Source organism: Bradysia coprophila, unplaced genomic scaffold (genome assembly GCF_014529535.1).
Source record: "Bradysia coprophila strain Holo2 unplaced genomic scaffold, BU_Bcop_v1 contig_70, whole genome shotgun sequence".
NCBI lineage: Eukaryota > Metazoa > Arthropoda > Insecta > Diptera > Sciaridae > Bradysia > Bradysia coprophila.
This window is the reverse complement of record NW_023503941.1, coordinates 200098-218412: the sequence shown is the minus strand read 5'-3', so window position 1 is coordinate 218412 and position 18315 is coordinate 200098. Positions and strand designations below refer to the sequence as shown.

The 18315-nt window shown below is 37.6% G+C and overlaps 1 protein-coding gene across 2 annotated transcripts; it reads right to left on the bottom strand.

Moving 5' to 3' along the window:
* Window positions 1-1646: 1646 nt before the first annotated feature.
* On the bottom strand, window positions 1647-8305 carry LOC119083888 (neurotrophin 1). 2 transcript variants are annotated; one of them, XM_037193698.1, is made up of 7 exons: window positions 7250-8304; window positions 5219-5913; window positions 3178-3300; window positions 2963-3112; window positions 2784-2907; window positions 2444-2720; window positions 1647-2371 (listed from the first exon to the last, which is right to left on the bottom strand). In XM_037193698.1, exons 1-7 carry the CDS (start codon window positions 7628-7630, stop codon window positions 1920-1922), a joined length of 2202 nt encoding a protein of 733 aa, XP_037049593.1. In that variant the 5' UTR covers window positions 7631-8304; the 3' UTR covers window positions 1647-1919. The 2 variants fall into 2 exon arrangements, with proteins under 2 accessions (XP_037049593.1, XP_037049592.1); XM_037193697.1 differs by having other exon boundaries at window positions 1647-2720; window positions 7250-8305.
* Window positions 8306-18315: the final 10010 nt, after the last annotated feature.

Sequence of the window (18315 nt, the reverse complement as noted above, 5' to 3'; positions counted from 1 at the left end):
TTTTGATATTGCGATACACAGATATCGCCATTAAACCAGTCATTGTCACAACATCTCGAATCTTTGCCTCGTCCAGGGGCGGATTAAGGTTTTCAGCGCCACTGGCAAACGCAATTTAAGCGCCAATTTTTCTATATGAATTTCATATAACAAGGTGGTACTAACGAAAATTGCTGCTTGTTTAAGACGTGCATTCCGGAGACTATTGAAACGAATGATAGTGTTACGATAGAAGTGGAAGAAATGTAATTGCGAGCGCAGCGAGCAAGAAATTTTCAAAAATAAGGTATCACTACACAAATTCTGATACCATAAAAAAATGCTTTTTTGATTATTGGCATGGCACTGACTGCTGGTGTGAGTTAAAAGTTACAAATTTTAGTTTATGAAGACCACATCACAATTCGTAGTTTTTACGCTAATTCAATGGTCAAGCTTTTTCTTTTTCGAGGCATCAGATTTCCTTTTTTAATTTTTTTGATTTACGCTCTTGTGTGTAAAAGGCAAATGAACATCAGCTCAGCAATTCATTCTGAACTAGTTCAAGTGATCGAATAGGCGCTGTTTTCTCGTTTTGTGACACTTTCCATGATGTGAAGAACTATAGTTCTAAATGTTTCATTTTAGACTTCACCATTCATGTTTCCTCGCAAAATAATTCCTTTTTGTAAATGTTTGGACTGAATACTATGACATACGAATTGAATTTTTCACTTTTAACCCGTGGACTCCTGCACTCGTCAAAATAAAAAATTTAAAAACTACGTGTGTACTGTGCTTTATGTGATTAGGCATCCGCAAACTGTCTATAGGTTTGTGACAGATTACGAGCGCCGCAGGAATTTTTTTTTTTAATTTCAGTTTGAAACTAATAAACAATTTCTCTTCAGACAATAATTGTCCATTCTGTGGCTGAGCTCAGCGCCAACTGTTTCCAGCGCCATGGGCACGGTACCGAATTTCCCATAGGGTAATCCGCCACTGGCCTCGTCAATTAAATCTGAACTCCAATACACGGTCCATCAAAGACTCCTGCTATATGTAGCACGACTTCATCGTTTTTAGAACGGTAACAGTCCTTCAAAGAATCGTAACAGTGACTATGGAACATTTTTGAATAAAAATGTTGTCTTATACAATTTTCTTCATTTGACTAAAAAATGTGTCAGCATTTCACTTCACAGTCAAACGTCTTTGCCAAAAATAAGTTACTAAATCTAACCACACGGCTGAGTAAAGTAAACCAGGCAAGAGCAGTCAATTTGACGAAATTACTAAATCAACGCACTTCAAGCAAAGGTGATCATAGTCGACAGCTGCCAAATAGAGTAATTTTTTGCATGAAATGTGTTTTTTTTGCAGTGTTTGCAGTTGTTTGGCACATTTGACAAGTTTCAGGTACACTATTTAGAGTAACACTCATGCTTGAAGTGCGTTAACTAAATGCATAATTATGCCTTTGATTTTGGATTTAGCTCCGTTGAATGTATTTTCATCATCTGCACATGCCTCGTTTACTTTACTCTGTCGTGAATCTTACGCTTCAGACAAGTCAGAATAAATATGTTTATACCTCGTTCTTACCTCGAACGTTTATTACTTAATCAATATTGTTACGTAGTCATTAGAAATTCATAGACGACCAATTTTTAAATTAAATCTTTTATTACATTCAATTCACACACACTCAAGCCGCAATCTTTTCATATGATCAACTACATTATTATCTTAAAAACTTATAAATAAATAAATTAATTAATGTAAAACTTAATTCAACTTTGAGATGATTCGCTGTAGAGTGTAGAGACATTTTAGTGAAAGTAGAGAGCTTCGTTTGATTGTGCCGTTTTTTGTTAGTTCTCTACAACACTACCATAGGCTCTAGATTTATGTCAATTTTCTTCTCTTTTTTTGTCATATCATTCATCTCTTCCACTTCGTCTAAATTGAAGTGGCTTCCAACTGGGTTCATCCTGCGAATATCCGATACGATCATCGATTTCTTTATCACCTTTCACAGAATCGCCGAAGAAATCAATAATCGGATGATAATTGTAATTGACACGTTTACCCAGATCCACAGACGATGTGGATGCTGTTGATATACTGGGTAGCCTAGCCGATGATACCCTTTTCGTTGATTCATTCGTTGTCGTTGTAAATAGTGGAGTAGTTGAAGATTTTCGACGAGTCGTCGACCGTTCGGTTAAAATATCGTGTGCGGGTATAATGTCCGGTAAAAAGTCACTATTACCGACGACTTGATCACGAATATTCGTACGAATGGGACGGCGACGTTTTCCAGATGGACCCCGTTTAAACGTACCACCTGCAGCCGAATATTCATCACTTGGTGGCCTTAAATAGGACTCTAAAGTGGGATTTGGTAAGTAGGGCGCAATTTTAGAATTTTTTGTTTTCTCATATCGAGGTTTGGTAATACTTGTGCTTGACTGTAGCAATGAATCGTCAGCATATTTATTGTATTTGCTCGGTGAACGCTTGAAACCATTCGAGTATTGATAAGCTATGGAATCACCGTCATCGCCATTATTATCCTCACTGTCGTCGCTTACAATTGTTGAATAGTGAGTGTTTTGCGTATGAATATTTGATGCTGAAAAGCGGTAGTCATCAATGTCTGCATCAGCGTTGTAAGAGTTTATTGGTGGGAATTTTTCCCGATAACCATCAATGTGACACGAACAACATGTTGGGACCTAAATCATGTTATTTAAGTAATGAGAAAAAAAAAACAAAAAACTTTTGACTAGAAGACACACCTTGAATATATCTATGTGAAGTCCGCGGGTATTATCCCAACTGAGAAGTCGATGGTAATTGTAGATTTGAACGCACCTCGATCGAAAATTATCAGTTAAGTAAGTACAGGACTCTTCGGGTTTACTAAACAGAGAAAAACGTCACCACGTTGCTCAAAATGATTTTTTTTTTAATTTACCCGCATTTTTCCAACCGTAATGTTTGAGTATGCTGACCGGTGTTGACAATATATTTCCATTCCCCAGATGCTGATCGTGCTTTTTGTGGTCGTGCATAACGTATCACACTGGGACACATACCACTCGGTTGCATTTCGTCGTCTTCGCGTCTGTATTGTTTAAAATCAAAATTTGAAACGAAAAGCTGTTTGTACGAACTTTAGTGTAAAATCACCTTTTGTTGTTTGCAATTTCCTGTAAATAATACTGCTGCTCCATTTCTTCTTTATCTATGTATTCAGCTAGCAATGCGGACATGGCGTGTTTGTGTCGCCTAATGCTTCCCATAATTTGCTGCCTGTAAGAGGAAGAAGAAATTATTGAGTCCGCTCTGGGAAGAATTACTTCTGTAAAAGCTACTGACTGGACCGATTAATAATATTACGTTTCAAATTCGTGGAAAAGGACTGAAAGTCAGGGTTTTACGAAAGGCAATTGCTTGATACAAAATGGTACAAAAAAGTCGTTAAACGCTTGTTGACACGATACCTCGAATAATTCTTAAGGTAAACATATGTGGTTGAGTCCATAGAAAGATCGAGTCATCAAATGCCATTTGAAACTTTGAAATATCGGATTTCATGATTTTTCCGCGCAAAGTTTTCTGGCACACACCGATGTCGCACTATACGAATGCAAGTTTTTTTTGTCGTAACCATCGATATAATATAGGGTAGATAAGTCATGTCAAAGCAACTTTATGCGGAAAGTATGGATGTGTGTGTAACGGAACTTACGTTTGGAGAAAGCTCGCGAAATATTGTCATACAAATATTTGAAAATAATTGAAACTCTGCATTTCTCAATTTCCTTTTTCTCTTCGTTTTGTGTTGTGATTCGTATTTTTTGCACTTGTATGTGTGCTATACTTCCGAAATTTCGTTCTTCGTGTCTCATTATCTACAGTATATTATATCGATGGTCGTAAAACGCTTCAGTACATCAAATAATTCAGTACAATCACGACATATGTCGCCTCAATTAAGATATTTTATGTATATGTATGAAGGCTGCATTATCGTTCATCAATATATTTACAACGTCGGCAAAACATTGGAACCAAGTTATATAAACATACTGAAGGTAACGCAAACCCTCAGGGAATAGTTAGAAATATGGACCCCAATTTTCGTGTGAACATAAGATTTGTTATGTTGCAACCGTGACGTTTAATATTATAATGTTGTTGGACCTGCGTTGTTTAGTATTGAGCGTATTGAGTTTTGCATGTGCTACAACATAACAAAGTGATTTACACTTATGTCCAACATTATAAAAATTATAAATTATATTCACCCGAAAGCAAAGTATATAAACACTGAAGGTAATGCAAATCCACAGTTACACACGGATCCAAACTTTCAGGTGAATTTTAGCTCTGTCATGTTGCACACGTATTGAATTTGTTTGCGTCAAGTTGCATCTAGCGGTGAATTTGGAACGATTTAGCGGCGTTATGTTGCACACATATAAAATTCGTTTGCGTCAAGTTGTATTTAGTGGTGAATTGGACGGATTTAAGGCTGTCATGTTGCACAAGTCTAAGTCAGACAACATACGGAAATGAATTCACCTGAAAGTTTGGATCCGTAATTTCTCTGATCCGCTGAGGGTCTGCATTACCTTCAGTGTTTATATAATACTTTGCCCGAAAGAAGGGGTCCAAGTGTTTTTTGTGGATTTGCGTAACTTTCAATATACCTTGATTGGCGCGGCAAACATTTCTCACCGACTTTACCAAAAAATTAAATTATAAATTATTGTTGTGGTTACTCATTGTTAAAAGCTAAGAATTTTTGAGGCTTATAGGCATGTAAAAGTAAACGACGTCTGACATCGAAAAGTGGTTCGCATGGACAGTTATTTTATCATTGCCATGGAAACTTATTCTAATTTCGTTCGATTAGGCATTTAACCAACGAAATTTATTCTTTTGTTCGCTTTCAAATCAACATTTCTGATAAAGAAACATTTTTACTAGAACACCATTTAAATAATAATGGCACATCGGTTCGTTGTCATAAATTTGAATATTTTGAAAACGAATTGGATCGTTGCTTTTTATTGTTTGGCAGCTTTCACTTGTAAAAGATTAAGAACAAGTTAGATCAAATGTTTTGTGCAATTAACTACAACTATTTATGATTATGATGGTTTGACGAACTTTCGAACACATATTCATCAATGAATATTTGTTTATTTTTTCTTTAACTTACATTGGATAATCCTCCACGCGCAAGCATAATGTACCAAATCTCTCGCATGTTCTCAAATCAATACCGGTATGTGGATGGACTATTGTATTTTTGCGATAGGGATTTTTCACGCGATAGCGACTGATCAACATTTCCGGTGTTGGCAAATCTTCCGTACCATTTCCTCTGCTGACGTCGTTTTCCACAACAGTATCATTTAAATCGCTCAGAGCCATATGTTCGTACTGTTCGAGGGAAATATTTGACAGAGATCGTGGTAACGTTATGTTCAGAGGAATCCTTGATTCAAGTGCAATTTGGTCCGTTTTTCCTTGAAAATTTGACATGTTCAATTTTCGTTCGTGGAAATTCCTTGCATCGGAGCTCTGTTCCATTAATTTTGAGAGTGTTTGTGGCAATAAAGTTTTGATGGAACCGTTTGATTCTTCAATCTGAAGTCGGTCGTCTTTGATATTCGATTGAGTTATTTCACTTTCAGTTGTGTTTATCACTCGATTATTCTTGATGTTCGTCGCTTCGGACAGCGATTCCCGAAAACTACGTCTGAGGTATTGTGGATCCGGCACTGCTTCATGTTCTTGGTACATCTTGCCCTGTGTATTTTGAGATGAAGTTCCCGCTGATCGTACAAGATTTGCAATGTCGAAAATAATTGGTAATAACAGTGTCTTACGATCGCCGAACAATTCTTCGACCTAGAAGAAAATAAGATGAAAATGATTTCTCGGTGAAAATGTATTTTCGTTCAAGAGAATAGTAAAGAAAACTCGTCCCAAAAATTTAGCTCTGAAAATTATAATCGTGTATAGTACAAGGAAGATTAATAAAATATGTAACAAAAGTAAAAGCAGCGGAGTTTATCAATCGTTTACAAATTGCGCTTATGAGCCAATATACTTCCCATATATATCATTCATAAGAGCACGCACGACATGATATGGTAATAACGAAGAAATTTTCTCTTCTTATTTGCATTACTCGCTGTTGCGCATTTTCGCTGTGTATGCCAACAAAGAGTTTATTGAACCATGTGTGTGCACTTTTATTCAGATTCTTTTACTATTTTCAACCGTAATTTTGAGGTATATCTACAGCTACGATAATACACTCAGTTGTCATATCTCCGTCTCACTCACACTCTACACATTACAAGTGGACTTAACGCGCTTTGATACGTTGCTCTTCAAAGTAAATATAAACAAAAATAAAGACCATTTCTCCTTTTCAATTTCGATATCATGATGCTAGACAGTGTATGGATAATTCAACACAACATAACAAACGCATTTTTACTCTAAATTGCATAAATATGAACTTTCCATTAACAAAAGTATCGATTTGGAAGTTAGTGTGTTGAATGATATGCAAAATAATAATTGAATAGATGACTGACTAAAGATCGAAAGATCTGTGACGGGATTAGAGTGCAAAAAAACCTTTTTCACACTAGTGCGAAATTGGTTATTTATTCCACCGAGTGATAAATAATTTTTTAGGCAATATATGTGTAGTTTGTTGCTTGAGGACGTAGGTGGACAATACACATGATGTAAGCAACTATCAACGAGTTGAATAAAACGTTTCCAACGAAAGTTTACTTTTCGTCACTGGGTAAAACATTTTTTTTTCGCACTCTAATGTGTTGCCACGAGAGACTCCGATATATTTAGTGATATCAACGATAGAATATTTTTTATCTATACTATATGTGGGAGTTTCGTCGAAATACTACACCACCACTCTCCCACACACCCTGAAAGACTCAATTGAAATGCAAATGCTTCCGGCACCAAAAACATTTACCACACTTAGTTTAAGTTGAAATGGTGAACCTCTATGCGAAAGAAGAACTTCATCTTCGGTCGAGGAAAATGCCTTTTCCAGAAAATACTTGAGTATACTGCAACCATACTTAAGTATTTGGTGGAAGCAACTTATCTACAAATGAAAGTTTTATAAAGGTCTATAAACGGAGGCGTCGGTAAACATTTTCTAAAAGAAAATTAAGACAAAGAGAAGAGCTGAACTCACCTGCGCGAAATTCATCACATTCCCGTTGGACCTTCCGCTAGCCTGTGCTGATATAAGCGATGCAAGAACCAGACGTTGCTGTTTCGTCAATGTTCTCATTATTGGTAAAATTTGTGCAAATTGTTTCATGTACGTAACATCTTTGGTAGCCTGAGCCAACGAATCACGAATACGTTGTTCCTTGACATCAAATGCGCCACTATCACTGGTTCTATCTTCCCAATTCACGTCTATTCGATCGATTCCATCACTCTTTGTTATTTCAACGTCACGGTCATTATCACCATCGAATTGAAAGTCAGCTAATTCGGATGAAGAACTGGTCCAAATATACGGTAAAAATGGCACACAGAGTACACTGATAAACAATAGAAGATTCATTTCGATGGATCTCTAACACTTAAAACGACTGATTGTAGCACCAACTGTGTTAAGGTCACATATAACACCTAATTATAACTTTCTTTAAAACAAATTTTATCTTTTCGTTTATTCACGGCTTCAACATCCAAATGTATGTCCGAAATGTTTAAACAATCAGTAATAATGTCGCAAACATTAAAAAAATTGAAACCACTTAATATTCGAACTGTAATTATTTGTCTACCACATTGTTAGTGCCGCTAAATTAATGTCTTCAACCACGATACTAACAATCAATTGATTCACATGAAGATGAGCAGAGAAGCAAACTTTTTTTTTCTTATAATAATTTCACATCTGTAACCTTAATTTAAAAAATACCAATAACCTGTTTCTGGTTAATTTTAACCTATACCAATAGTGAAACAAGAATAAGAAAATTGTACACAATTTCTTTGTCAATGTCAATAAAAGAGAACGATCATAACATTTTTACCAAAAATTTTTTTGTTACAATTTGGCGTTCGAGTCGAGTTACAATTTTATTTTAAGTTTATTTTTTCGCAGATTTTTCGTATATTCACGAAATCGATCTTTTTTCAATACATTTTCTATACACTCGGTGCACTAACGTTCAATTTAAACTTACAAGAACATGTCTATTCGAATGAAAGTTTCACCTCCAACTAATTCCTGTATCAAAGTTGATCTTGACTAAGAAGAAGATGATTAGTCTTGAAGCAGTGAGTGTGCACATAACGTAACAGAATTTCTCGCCATACAACAGTATTTACGTATGATAATTTTGATCAGTATAATCTCTCTTCAGTACACCTCAACACCACCGAGAAACACCTTCAATATACGAAAGCAATTTCATAAATAAAAGATGCTCTCAAATATGAATGTTAGCACTACACTACATAAAAGAGAGTTTATTTTACCACACATGGTAAAAAAAAATTCAATATCATCAACGGCCGTGACCTAGTAGCTATAAAAACTAGGTCCCACCTTTTGGGTGGGTCAGGTCCCTTGAATAACAATTTTTGCAATGTAATTTTGATCAGCTTATTTTTCATTCTTAAACTTCCTAAGCATCTTAAATCACTATCACCGATACAATGATTTAGTTTTTGATATGCTATAAACTAACTTCAATCATTGATGAGCTGTCAAAGAGTAGACATCTCTGCCGAAACAATGGTATACTTCAGTCGATGATTGGCTGTCAAAGAGTAAACATCTTTTCCAAACAAGGACATACTTTAGTCGGTGATTGACTGTCAAAGAGTAAACATCTCTGCCAAAACAATGGTGTACTTAAGTCGATGATTGGCTGTTAAAGAGTAAACATCTCTGCCAAAACATTGGTTTAGCTAAGTCGATTATTGGCTGTCAATGAGTAAACATATCTGCCAGAACAAAGGTATACTTCAGTCGATGATTTGCTGTCAAAGAGTAAACATCTCTGCCAAAACAAGGACGTACTTTAGTCGGTGATTGTTTGTCAAAGAGTAAACATCTCTGCCAAAACAATGGTGTACTTAAGTCGATGATTGGCTTTCAAAGATTAAACATCTATGCCAAAACAATAAAATACTTTAGTCGGTGATTAACTGTCAAAGAGTAAACATCTCTGCCAAAACAAGGAAATACTTTAGTAGGTGATTGACTGTCAAAGAGTAAACATCTCTGCCAAAACAATGGTGTACTTAAGTCGATGATTGGCTGTTAAAGAGTAAACATCTATGCCAAAACAATGGTTTAGCTAAGTCAATTATTGGCTGTCAATGAGTAAACATCTCTGCCAGAACAAAGGTATACTTCAGTCGATGATTTGCTGTCAAAGAGTAAACATCTCTGCCAAAACAATAAAATACTTTAGTCGGTGATTAACTGTCAAAGAGTAAACATCTCTGCCAAAACAAGGAAATACTTTAGTCGATGATTGTTTGTCAAAGAGTAAACATCTCTGCCAAAACAATGGTTTAGCTAAGTCGATTATTGGCTGTCAATGAGTAAACATCTCTGCCAGAACAAAGGTATACTTCAGTCGATGATTGGCTGTCAAAGAGTAAACATCTCTGCCAAAACAATAAAATACTTTAGTCGGTGATTAACTGTCAAAGAGTAAACATCTCTGCCAAAACAAGGAAATACTTTAGTCGGTGATTGACTGTCAAAGAGTAAACATCTCTGCCAAAACAAGCACATACTTTAGTCGGTGATTGGCTGTCAAAGAGGAAACATCTCCGCGAAAAGAAAGCCATACTTTAGTCGGTGATTGGCTGTATCTCCGCGAAAAGAAGGCCATACTTTAGTCGGTGATTGGCTGTCAAAGAGTAAACATCTCTGCCAAAACAAGGACATACTTTAGTCGGTGATTGACTGTCAAAGAGTAAACATCTCTGCCAAAACAATGGTGTACTTAAGTCGATGATTAGCTGTTAAAGAGTAAACATCTCTGCCAAAACATTGGTTTAGCTAAGTCGATTATTGGCTGTCAATGAGTAAACATATCTGCCAGAACAAAGGTATACTTCAGTCGATGATTTGCTGTCAAAGAGTAAACATCTCTGCCAAAACAAGGACGTACTTTAGTCGGTGATTGTTTGTCAAAGAGTAAACATCTCTGCCAAAACAATGGTGTACTTAAGTCGATGATTGGCTTTCAAAGATTAAACATCTATGCCAAAACAATAAAATACTTTAGTCGGTGATTAACTGTCAAAGAGTAAACATCTCTGCCAAAACAAGGAAATACTTTAGTAGGTGATTGACTGTCAAAGAGTAAACATCTCTGCCAAAACAATGGTGTACTTAAGTCGATGATTGGCTGTTAAAGAGTAAACATCTATGCCAAAACAATGGTTTAGCTAAGTCAATTATTGGCTGTCAATGAGTAAACATCTCTGCCAGAACAAAGGTATACTTCAGTCGATGATTTGCTGTCAAAGAGTAAACATCTCTGCCAAAACAATAAAATACTTTAGTCGGTGATTAACTGTCAAAGAGTAAACATCTCTGCCAAAACAAGGAAATACTTTAGTCGGTGATTGTTTGTCAAAGAGTAAACATCTCTGCCAAAACAATGGTTTAGCTAAGTCGATTATTGGCTGTCAATGAGTAAACATCTCTGCCAGAACAAAGGTATACTTCAGTCGATGATTGGCTGTCAAAGAGTAAACATCTCTGCCAAAACAATAAAATACTTTAGTCGGTGATTAACTGTCAAAGAGTAAACATCTCTGCCAAAACAAGGAAATACTTTAGTCGGTGATTGACTGTCAAAGAGTAAACATCTCTGCCAAAACAAGCACATACTTTAGTCGGTGATTGGCTGTCAAAGAGGAAACATCTCCGCGAAAAGAAAGCCATACTTTAGTCGGTGATTGGCTGTATCTCCGCGAAAAGAAGGCCATACTTTAGTCGGTGATTGGCTGTCAAAGAGTAAACATCTCTGCCAAAACAAGGACATACTTTAGTCGGTGATTGACTGTCAAAGAGTAAACATCTCTGCCAAAACAAGGATATACTTTAGTCGGTGACTGACTGTCAAAGACTAAACATCTCTGTCAAAACAATGGTGTACTTAAGTCGATGATTGGCTGTCAAAGAGTAAACATCTATGCCAAAACAATAAAATACTTTAGTCGGTGATTGACTGTCAAAGAGTAAACATCTCTGCCAAAACAAGGAAATACTTTAGTCGGTGATTGACTGTCAAAGAGTAAACATCTCTGCCAAAACATTGGTATTACTAAGTTGATGATTGGCTGTCAAAGAGTAAACATCTCTGCCAAAAAAGCACATACTTTAGTCGGTGATTGGCTATCAAAGAGGAAACATCTCCGCGAAAAGAAGGCCATACTTTAGTCGGTGATTGGCTGTCAAAGAGTAAACATCTCTGCCAAAACAAGGACATACTTTAGTCGGTGATTGACTGTCAAAGAGTAAACATCTCTGCCAAAACAAGGATATACTTTAGTCGGTGACTGACTGTCAAAGACTAAACATCTCTGTCAAAACAATGGTGTACTTAAGTCGATGATTGGCTGTCAAAGAGAAAACATCTATGCCAAAACAATAAAATACTTTGGTCGGTGATTGACTGTCAAAGAGTAAACATCTCTGCCAAAACAAGGAAATACTTTAGTCGGTGATTGACTGTCAAAGAGTAAACATCTCTGCCAAAACATTGGTACTACTAAGTTGATGATTGGCTGTCAAAGAGTAAACATCTCTGCCAAAACAAGCACATACTTTAGTCGTTGATTGGCTGTCAAAGAGGAAACATCTCCGCGAAAAGAAGGCCATACTTTAGTCGGTGATTGGCTGTCAAAGAGTAAACATCTCTGCCAAAACAAGGAAATACTTTAGTCGGTGATTGGCTGTCAAAGAGTAAACATCTCTGCCAAAACAAGGATATACTTTAGTCGGTGACTGACTGTCAAAGAGTAAACATCTCTGTCAAAACAATGGTGTACTTAAGTCGATGACTGGCTGTCAAAGAGTAAACATCTATGCCAAAACAATAAAATACTTTAGTCGGTGATTGACTGTCAAAGAGTAAACATCTCTGCCAAAACATTGGTATTACTAAGTTGATGATTGGCTGTCAAAGAGTAAACATCTCTGTCAAAACAAGCACATACTTTAGTCGGTGATTTGCTGTCAAAGAGGAAACATCTCCGCGAAAAGAAGGCCATACTTTAGTCGGTGATTGGCTGTCAAAGAGTAAACATCTATGCCAAAACAATAAAATACTTTAGTCGGTGATTGGCTGTCAAAGAGTAAATACCTTGGCCTAAACAATGGTACACTTCAGTCGATGATTGGCTGTCAAAGAGTAAACATCTCTGACAAAACAAGCACATACTTCAGTCGGTGATCAGCTGTCAAAGAGTAAACCAATCAAAGCAAAGTACTGCAGTTTTTGTTATCCGGAGAGGCACTCATGTATAATGAGGACACAGAAGAGAATTGTTGAACTGTGTGGTATGTTTGGTTGTGCTGATATCCTTTGGTATGCTAGTTGATATTTGTTGTGTGCATACTTGCACTGCGCTCATGGTTTTAATGTCGGTCGCTTGAATGACAGCAATATCTACAAATGCGGCTAAATAGCACGCTTCACATACTATTTAACGGTCCCAAGCCCGTGAAAACGCAGAGGGGTAGAATAGGGTTTAGTTAGTTATGAATAATTTGGCGTTAGAAAAGACATCACGTTAGGGAAATTGTCACCCAACGATGAATTACAGCTAATTTTGTAAAGAAATTCGAATCTAATGTGAACTCTCTACTGGTAAGATAGGTGTCCTTACTTGATCCATTTGCATAGCACAAACATGTGTAGCGAATGTGTCTTGTTTTACCACTCATTGCCGCCGGTATTGGCAAGATAGGTGTCCTTACTTGATCCATTTGCATAGCACATACATGTGTAGCGAATGTGTCTTGTTTTACCACTCATTGCCGCCGGTATACGTTGTATATAGTTCACATTAGTTTTGAATTTCTTTCGGGTTAGCGATCATTCGATAGGTGATCAATTAACCTAACACCTTGTAAGGCAATGAGAAACCGTTTATACGCGATCATTGTGTATCCGTTATAAGCAAACTCTCCTTAATATTGCCACATTAGGTTGGGGATGGACGCGACGCCACGTTAGGTAAATTGTCACCCATCAGATAAATGATGGCATATGATGCTGGCCCGGCACAGCGCCATCTGTTATCATTTATCTGTCACCCATCGATGAATTACAGCTAATTTTACAAAGAAATTCGAATCTAATGTGAACATACATGTGTAGCGAATGTGTCTTGTTTTACCACTCATTGCCGCCGGTATACGTTGTATATAGTTCACATTAGTTTTGAATTTCTTTCGGGTTAGCGATCATTCGATAGGTGATCAATTAACCTAACTCCTTGTAAGGCAATGAGAAACCGTTTATACGCGATCATTGTGTATCCGTTATAAGCAAACTCTCCGTAATATTGCCACATTAGGTTAAGGATGGACGCGACGCCACGTTAGGTAAATTGTCACCCATCAGAGAAATGATAGCATATGGTGCTGGCCCGGCACAGCGCCATCTGTTATCATTTATCTGTCACCCATCGATGAATTACAGCTAATTTTACAAAGAAATTCGAATCTAATGTGACCTTTCCACTGGTAAGATAGGTGTCCTTACTTGATCCATTTGCATAGCACAAACATGTGTAGCGAATGTGTCTTGTTTTACCACTCATTGCCGCCGGTATTGGTAAGATAGGTGTCCTTACTTGATCCATTTGCATAGCACATACATGTGTAGCGAATGTGTCTTGTTTTACCACTCATTGCCGCCGGTATACGTTGTATATAGTTCACATTAGTTTTGAATTTCTTTCGGGTTAGCGATCATTCGATAGGTGATCAATTAACCTAACTCCTTGTAAGGCAATGAGAAACCGTTTATACGCGATCATTGTGTATCCGTTATAAGCAAACTCTCCTTAATATTGCCACATTAGGTTGGGGATGGACGCGACGCCACGTTAGGTAAATTGTCACCCATCAGAGAAATGATAGCATATGATGCTGGCCCGGCACAGCGCCATCTGTTATCATTTATCTGTCACCCATCGATGAATTACAGCTAATTTTACAAAGAAATTCGAATCTAATGTGACCTTTCCACTGGTAAGATAGGTGTCCTTACTTGATCCATTTGCATAGCACAAACATGTGTAGCGAATGTGTCTTGTTTTACCACTCATTGCCGCCGGTATTGGTAAGATAGGTGTCCTTACTTGATCCATTTGCATAGCACATACATGTGTAGCGAATGTGTCTTGTTTTACCACTCATTGCCGCCGGTATACGTTGTATATAGTTCACATTAGTTTTGAATTTCTTTCGGGTTAGCGATCATTCGATAGGTGATCAATTAACCTAACTCCTTGTAAGGCAATGAGAAACCGTTTATACGCGATCATTGTGTATCCGTTATAAGCAAACTCTCCTTAATATTGCCACATTAGGTTGGGGATGGACGCGACGCCACGTTAGGTAAATTGTCACCCATCAGAGAAATGATAGCATATGATGCTGGCCCGGACAGCGCCATCTGTTATCATTTATCTGTCACCCATCGATGAATTACAGCTAATTTTACAAAGAAATTCGAATCTAATGTGAAGATACATGTGTAGCGAATGTGTCTTGTTTTACCACTCATTGCCGCCGGTATACGTTGTATATAGTTCACATTAGTTTTGAATTTCTTTCGGGTTAGCGATCATTCGATAGGTGATCAATTAACCTAACTCCTTGTAAGGCAATGAGAAACCGTTTATACGCGATCATTGTGTATCCGTTATAAGCAAACTCTCCTTAATATTGCCACATTAGGTTGGGGATGGACGCGACGCCACGTTAGGTAAATTGTCATCCATCAGAGAAATGATAGCATATGGTGCTGGCCCGGCACAGCGCCATCTGTTATCATTTATCTGTCACCCATCGAAGAATTACAGCTAATTTTACAAAGAAATTCGAATCTAATGTGACATTTCCACTGGTAAGATAGGTGTCCTTACTTGATCCATTTGCATAGCACAAACATGTGTAGCGAATGTGTCTTGTTTTACCACTCATTGCCGCCGGTATTGGTAAGATAGGTGTCCTTACTTGATCCATCTGCATAGCACATACATGTGTAGCGAATGTGTCTTGTTTTACCACTCATTGCCGCCGGTATACGTTGTTTATAGTTCACATTAGTTTTGAATTTCTTTCGGGTTAGCGATCATTCGATAGGTGATCAATTAACCTAACTCCTTGTAAGGCAATGAGAAACCGTTTATACGCGATCATTGTGTATCCGTTATAAGCAAACTCTCCTTAATATTGCCACATTAGGTTGGGTATGGACGCGACGCCACGTTAGGTAAATTGTCATCCATCAGAGAAATGATAGCATATGGTGCTGGCCCGGCACAGCGCCATCTGTTATCATTTATCTGTCACCCATCGAAGAATTACAGCTAATTTTACAAAGAAATTCGAATCTAATGTGACATTTCCACTGGTAAGATAGGTGTCCTTACTTGATCCATTTGCATAGCACAAACATGTGTAGCGAATGTGTCTTGTTTTACCACTCATTGCCGCCGGTATTGGTAAGATAGGTGTCCTTACTTGATCCATCTGCATAGCACATACATGTGTAGCGAATGTGTCTTGTTTTACCACTCATTGCCGCCGGTATACGTTGTATATAGTTCACATTAGTTTTGAATTTCTTTCGGGTTAGCGATCATTCGATAGGTGATCAATTAACCTAACTCCTTGTAAGGCAATGAGAAACCGTTTATACGCGATCATTGTGTATCCGTTATAAGCCAACTCTCCTTGAAATTGCCACATTAGGTTGGGGGTAGATGCGACGCCACGTTAGGTAAATTGTCACCCATCAGAGAAATGATAGCATATGGTGCTGGCCCGGCACAGCGCCATCTGTTATCATTTATCTGTCACCCATCGATGAATTACAGCTAATTTTACAAAGAAATTCGAATCTAATGTGAACTTTCCACTGGTAAGATAGGTGTCCTTACTTGATCCATTTGCATAGCACAAACATGTGTAGCGAATGTGTCTTGTTTTACCACTCATTGCCGCCGGTATTGGTAAGATAGGTGTCCTTACTTGATCCATTTGCATAGCACATACATGTGTAGCGAATGTGTCTTGTTTTACCACTCATTGCCGCCGGTATACGTTGTATATAGTTCACATTAGTTTTGAATTTCTTTCGGGTTAGCGATCATTCGATAGGTGATCAATTAACCTAACTCCTTGTAAGGCAATGAGAAACCGTTTATACGCGATCATTGTGTATCCGTTATAAGCAAACTCTCCTTAATATTGCCACATTAGGTTGGGGGTAGATGCGACGCCACGTTAGGTAAATTGTCACCCATCAGAGAAATGATAGCATATGATGCTGGCCCGGCACAGCGCCATCTGTTATCATTTATCTGTCACCCATCGATGAATTACAGCTAATTTTACAAAGAAATTCGAATCTAATGTGAACAAACATGTGTAGCGAATGTGTCTTGTTTTACCACTCATTGCCGCCGGTATACGCTGTAAATAGCTCACATTAGTTTTGAATTTCTTTCGGGTTAGCGATCATTCGATAGGTGATCAATTAACCTAACTCCTTGTAAGGCAATGAGAAACCGTTTATACGCGATCATTGTGTATCCGTTATAAGCCAACTCTCCTTGAAATTGCCACATTAGGTTGGGGGTAGATGCGACGCCACGTTAGGTAAATTGTCACCCATCAGAGAAATGATAGCATATGGTGCTGGCCCGGCACAGCGCCATCTGTTATCATTTATCTGTCACCCATCGATGAATTACAGCTAATTTTACAAAGAAATTCGAATCTAATGTGACCTTTCCACTGGTAAGATAGGTGTCCTTACTTGATCCATTTGCATAGCACAAACATATGTAGCGAATGTGTCTTGTTTTACCACTCATTGCCGCCGGTATTGGTAAGATAGGTGTCCTTACTTGATCCATTTGCATAGCACATACATGTGTAGCGAATGTGTCTTGTTTTACCACTCATTGCCGCCGGTATACGTTGTATATAGTTCACATTAGTTTTGAATTTCTTTCGGGTTAGCGATCATTCGATAGGTGATCAATTAACCTAACTCCTTGTAAGGCAATGAGAAACCGTTTATACGCGATCATTGTGTATCCGTTATAAGCAAACTCTCCTTAATATTGCCACATTAGGTTGGGGGTAGATGCGACGCCACGTTAGGTAAATTGTCACCCATCAGAGAAATGATAGCATATGGTGCTGGCCCGGCACAGCGCCATCTGTTATCATTTATCTGTCACCCATCGATGAATTACAGCTAATTTTACAAAGAAATTCGAATCTAATGTGAACAAACATGTGTAGCGAATGTGTCTTGTTTTACCACTCATTGCCGCCGGTATACGCTGTAAATAGTTCACATTAGTTTTGAATTTCTTTCGGGTTAGCGATCATTCGATAGGTGATCAATTAACCTAACTCCTTGTAAGGCAATGAGAAACCGTTTATACGCGATCATTGTGTATCCGTTATAAGCAAACTCTCCTTAAAATTGCCGCATTTCGGACCTAACTCCTCGCCGATTCCTACGGGAAGAAAAGAGGGCACAGGCAGGGCCTTGGGGGCAGTTCCCAAGTGCGCTCAACTGTGAACAATCTTTTTCAGCATCAGTACATGAAATATTTATCTCATAAAAAAAGCGTCATAATTGTCAATATAATATAAAATCAGGGTAAAGGTGACGCACCTCTTTGTGTTCTAACTTACAAAGTAACTGATATAACTTGTGGTGACGCATTCTGCACGTGAAATAAATAATTTGAGAAAGAAAAATACTTAGTCGAATGTACTTAAAAAGGACAAATTTTTGGTTAAATTAAAAATCCATTAGACAACAATATCTATGAAACAGCGATGTAAATCTTTAAACCATTTCTTTTGTTCTAAAATAACATTTTTAACTAACCATACGTGAAGTAGGTCCGGAAGGAAAGGACAATTGAGGACATATTTTATGTGTAATTGAAAATGATTTTTTTTTCATGAAATTTTATTTTACCAAAACTTAGTTT

What these genes read in the sequence shown, in the direction of transcription:
- LOC119083888 (XM_037193697.1), bottom strand. Translation starts at nt 7,630, where the DNA reads ATGAATCTTCTATTGTTTATCAGTGTACTCTGTGTGCCATTTTTACCG. An exon ending in ATGTGATGAATTTCGCGCAG is followed by an intron (nt 5,914 to 7,249) that starts GTGAGTTCAGCT and finishes ATTTTCTTCTAG; the next exon opens with GTCGAAGAATTGTTCGGCGA. An exon ending in TTCACATAGATATATTCAAG is followed by an intron (nt 2,721 to 2,783) that starts GTGTGTCTTCTA and finishes AACATGATTTAG; the next exon opens with GTCCCAACATGTTGTTCGTG.